Here is a 4,685-nt window from a genome sequence, read left to right on the forward strand (position 1 = left end):
TGGGCAGCCCAGGGGTGGTGGTGGTGGGGGGGGTCCCTCTGTGTCCCCTCTTGTCCCGCTGCAATGCGGGTGGGAGTGATGAGCTTCCAAGAGCTCAGCCCGAAACTTTGATCCTCCAGTAGCTCCATAAATGTTTAATGCGCCGCAGCCCCGCTTGGGCTCGGGAGATGTGCGTTTTGAGGCCAAACTGATGTTTCTAATATGATGATATTCAAATAATTTTAATCTCCCCGTTGCTTCCCCAGGCACGCACCTGGACTGCTAACGAGGGGCCGCCTTCAGAGCTGTTGGTTTTGAGACAAAGCAAACTGGAGCGTAGGGCCATGGAAGGCAAACGAAGGCAAGAGCAAGTGGAGGGATCCCAATGCCCTGCTGCTATGTGGGCATTCCTACAGTGCTCCTATTGGGGCACGCAGTGAGGTGAGCGTGGATGACCCAGCGGGCAGCACTCAGCCTTTAGGAAACACCAACATACAGCAAAGTGTGCGATGGATGGGACTGATTTGGAGTGCAGGCGTCCCCCAAAGTCTTTTGGGGTCATCCATGCCATGACAGCAATGGACAGAGCCTGACCCTGTGCATCCCATCAGCACTGCAGGGGGTGGCCATGCCATGTGGGTGTCTCTGGGGTGTCCCCTGATGTCCCCGTGTCACCCTGGAGCTGCTTCGGGTCTTTCCCAAAGCTCCATCCCATTAACTCGCCGTTCGTGGGAGAAGAGCTCAATTTTTCCCATTTAACATTTCATGGATAATTAATTATTCTTCATCTTCCCGGCGCGGAGCAGAAGCAGGTACTGCTGTTCAAAGGCTGGGAGCCGGCGGAAAAACCAGCCGAAACCCCAGGAAATCAGAGCATTTATTCCTGGCATCAAAGCGAGGGCGGGCGCACCGCGGTAATGGGGCCGTGCTGCGGTAATGGGGCCGAGCAGCCCCGGGCACCCACATCATAGTGAGCACCAGGCAGGGGCTCCCACCTCACGTGGCATTTCCTAATGGTGACGATTAGTCGGTAAATAACGCCTTACACACCCTTCTATTCTAAATTAATTCCCCTCATTAGCAGGCGTGCTGTGCAGGGTGCCCATAGAAACCCAACCGCGGCGCCCGTCCCCAAATCCCACCCTAAATCCACACGCTTGCTCCATCTCCATCCCATGGGGCCATGTGGGCACCCGGCCCTAAATCACTGCTATCTCCCAACAGGGAGGAAAAAAAAGGGAGATGGCAGCCAAGTGTTTTATGGGCCGTAAATTACACCGGAGGGAAAAAACAGCGTTTCCCTGCACTTGGATGGACTCTGCCCCGTCCCTCCCCCTTGGATCTGCTCCCAGCTGCAGGAGGATGGGATGGGAACAGACATGGCTGCTCCGGGACAGCCCCGCTGTGCTTCCTACGATGCCATCGTCATCGGGGCCGGCATCCAGGGCTCCTTTGCTGCGTACCACCTGGCCAGGCGGGGCAGGGACACACTGCTGCTGGAGCAGGTACTGATGTCCCCAACCTTGCCTTGCCCCTGGCCCCAATGCTGTGTCCCCAGCCCCAGTGCAGAAGCACAAGGACCTGGCTGCCCTCTGCCCAGGCATGTGACATTCCATGATGTTCTAGTGCCTGGATGCCGTGTCCTTTGGTGCCAGGACCCTTGTTCAGGTGTTACCCAGTGCCAACACCCCAGTGTCCCCAGTGCCAGGATTCAGGTGCCCCCCAGTACCAACACTCCACTGTCCCCAAAGCCAACACCATAGCGTCCCCATTGCCAGTGGTCCAGATGTCCCCATTTCCAACACCCTACTGTCCTCAGTACCAGCACCCCACTGTCCTCAGTGCCAGGACCCCCATGTCCCCAAACCCAACATTCTCCTGTCCCCAGTGCCAGGACCCCAAGCCTTGCAGGGCTGGGTGACCCCTGGAGGCTGCAGCCAACCCTATGTCCCCATACCCCACAGTTCTTCCTGCCCCACTCACGGGGCAGCTCACACGGGCAGAGCCGCATCACGCGCAGCGCGTACCCACAGGAGCACTACGCCCGCATGATGCCCCACAGCTTCCAACTCTGGCAGCAGCTGGAGGACGAGGCGGGCACTTCTCTCTACAGGTGATGGGGACGGGGACCCCACTCTGGGCACCATCACATCCCTGGGAATGGGGCTGGGGCTGTGGGCAGGCAGCTGCGGGCTGCAGGTTATTTATGGGGCTCTGTAAGGGAAAAGCCATTAAGGAAATAAGCGTGTAAATGATTCCTGCAGTGAGGTTGGGGCTAATGTGCCGTCCATCATTCCCAGTGTCATCCAGGTACTGAGCCTCCGCTTCCCCAACCAGCGGGGTGGTGTGAGAGGGGATGTGGGAAATGGGGTAGGGGATGTGGGACATGGGACATGGCATAGGGGATATCGGACAGGGGATGAAGGGTAGGGGACAAGGAACATGGGAATGAGGATATGGGATATGAGATATATGGGACATGGGATACGGGGCATGGAACAAGGGACATGGCTGCCACTGATGTGACTGCTGGGTGCAGGCGGACAGGGCTGGTGGTGCTGGGCCCGCCGGGTGACCCCGAGCTGGAGGGCTACAGGCACAGAGTGGGACCCGACGATGTCCTCAATGCGGTGACACTGGCACAGCGCTTCCCTGGGCTCCGTCCCCGTCCTGGTGAGGTGACCCTGTGGGACAGCACTGGAGGGGTGCTGCTGGCAGACCGGGCGCTGCGGGCTGTGCAGGTGAGTGCCAACATGGGGACAGGGATGTGGGCACAGGGGGTGTTCCATCCATCCCCATCCCTGTGTCCCTCCTTCCCCATGCAGGATGCGTTTCGCCGGCGCGGGGGCACAGTGTGTGATGGGGAGAAGGTGCTGCGTATTGATCCTGGAGCAGAGATCACCGTCACCACCAGCACTGGGATGTACCGCGCTCCACGGCTCATCATCACCGCCGGTGCGTGGACCAACGCCGTGGTGGCACCTCTGGGCCTCCACCTGCCTCTGCAGGTAGGGGATGGTGGGTGCAGGTGGTGGCACGGCCATGGGCACGGCTGACATGCAACCCCTCATCCAGCCCCTGCGTATCGATGTGTGCTACTGGAGGGAGAAGGAGCCCAGCAGCAGCGGCGCAGTCACCCCCTGCTTCATAGCCACGGGGCTGCCCTATGCTCCACATGGGATCTATGGGCTGCCCGCCCTCGAGTACCCTGGGCTGGTCAAGGTGAGTGTGGCATGGTGATGGTGGCACCTCCGTGTCCTTTCTGTTTGTCCCCACTGAGCTCTGTCCCCAGGTGTGCTACCACTATGGCAGCCCCACTGACCCCGAGGAGCGGGACCGGACCCCCCCGGGCTCCCCCCGCCCCCACGTCGGCCTCCTGAGCAACTTCATCAGCAGTTACCTGCCTGGGCTGGAGCCGCAACCAGCTGTGCTGGAGAGCTGCCTCTACACGGTGAGCCCGATGTCCCCTTTGCCTCCACGATGGGTCCCAGCTGTGCCCCAAGCCCTGATCCCTCACCCCATGGTTCCCCCAGAACACCCCGGATGAAGATTTCATCCTGGACCAGCACCCCAAGTACAGCAATATAATCATTGGGGCCGGCTTCTCGGGTAGGTCCTGGCCTGTCTGGGGTACCTTTGGCATGGCTGTATCCCCAACCCTCTCTTTCCCGCAGGCCATGGGTTCAAACTGGCCCCGGTTGTGGGGCAGCTGCTGTGCGAGCTGAGCCTGGGCGAGGAGCCATCCCACTGCATGGCCCCGTTCACCATCAGCCGCTTCCCAGGTGTGCTCCGTGCCGCTCTGTAGGTGCAGTGTCCCAGCTGTGCCCACGCAGCATCACACTGCCCTGTAGTGCATCCCTGCATCCCAAAGCACCTCCAGCCCCAGCTCCTTCCACCCTAATGTCCCCATAGCCTGCCAGCTGCCCTGCATCCCTCCATTGCCATACGCCACCCCTCAGCACCGCTGCAGCTGCACCCCCACATCCCAGCATCCCCAGTATCCCTGTTCCCTATGGTCCTGCATCCCGACATCCTTATATCCTAGTCCCCAACCACCATCCCAGCGCTCTGCTCCCCTCCATCCTCACATCCTGACCCTCCTGCATCCCTTTATCCTGGTTCCCTGCATTCCCTCCATCCCAACACCGTCCCCGTATCCCGATCCTTTGCATCCTCACATCCTGCCACCCCCACACATTCATCCCCCCCTCCCCTGCATCCCCACTGCTCCTCACTGTGTGCCAGCCCCAGCTCTGCCAACCAGCCGTTCCCTGGAAGCCCACGAAGGCGCTTTGCCAGCGCCATGGAGCCGGAGCAGCGCGGGGAGACACACTCGCTTAGGAGTCAAGTTAAATGTTTTAATGTTAAATGTGCCATTTTATTATCATTAGATCGCTCCCACTTAATGAAAGCGCATTAGCGCAGCGTGGCTTTAACGGCGGCGAGCGCCGAGCTCAGCCCATTTGTTTCGAGATGTCATTGAGAGGGGTGGGAACTGCCTGGTTTGTGGGGGCTGGGGGCTGCAAAGGGCCCCCATGGTGCCAGCACCAGGCAGCAGCCAGAACCCCACTATGGGAATGGGGATGACACTGGGTTCATCGCTCCGTGCACCCCATATCCTCGCTGGGGCCCTGCACACCACAAAAAACCCATCCCCAAAATCAATTCCTCCCCCCCACCCCAAAATGGGGCATGCAGAGCAGGCG

General features: G+C 60.0%; 1 protein-coding gene across 1 annotated transcript; it reads left to right on the plus strand.

The window, feature by feature from the left end:
• Positions 1-307: 307 nt before the first annotated feature.
• PIPOX (pipecolic acid and sarcosine oxidase) lies at positions 308-4,415 on the plus strand. Its single transcript, XM_015880892.2, has 9 exons — positions 308-420; positions 1,204-1,484; positions 1,944-2,092; positions 2,519-2,720; positions 2,805-2,987; positions 3,055-3,201; positions 3,272-3,430; positions 3,513-3,588; positions 3,654-4,415. Exons 2-9 carry the CDS (start codon positions 1,347-1,349, stop codon positions 3,782-3,784), a joined length of 1,185 nt encoding a protein of 394 aa, XP_015736378.1. The 5' UTR covers positions 308-420; positions 1,204-1,346; the 3' UTR covers positions 3,785-4,415.
• The last annotated feature ends 270 nt before the right edge of the window (positions 4,416-4,685 follow it).

Source organism: Coturnix japonica, chromosome 19 (genome assembly GCF_001577835.2).
Source record: "Coturnix japonica isolate 7356 chromosome 19, Coturnix japonica 2.1, whole genome shotgun sequence".
NCBI classification, from domain to species: domain Eukaryota; kingdom Metazoa; phylum Chordata; class Aves; order Galliformes; family Phasianidae; genus Coturnix; species Coturnix japonica.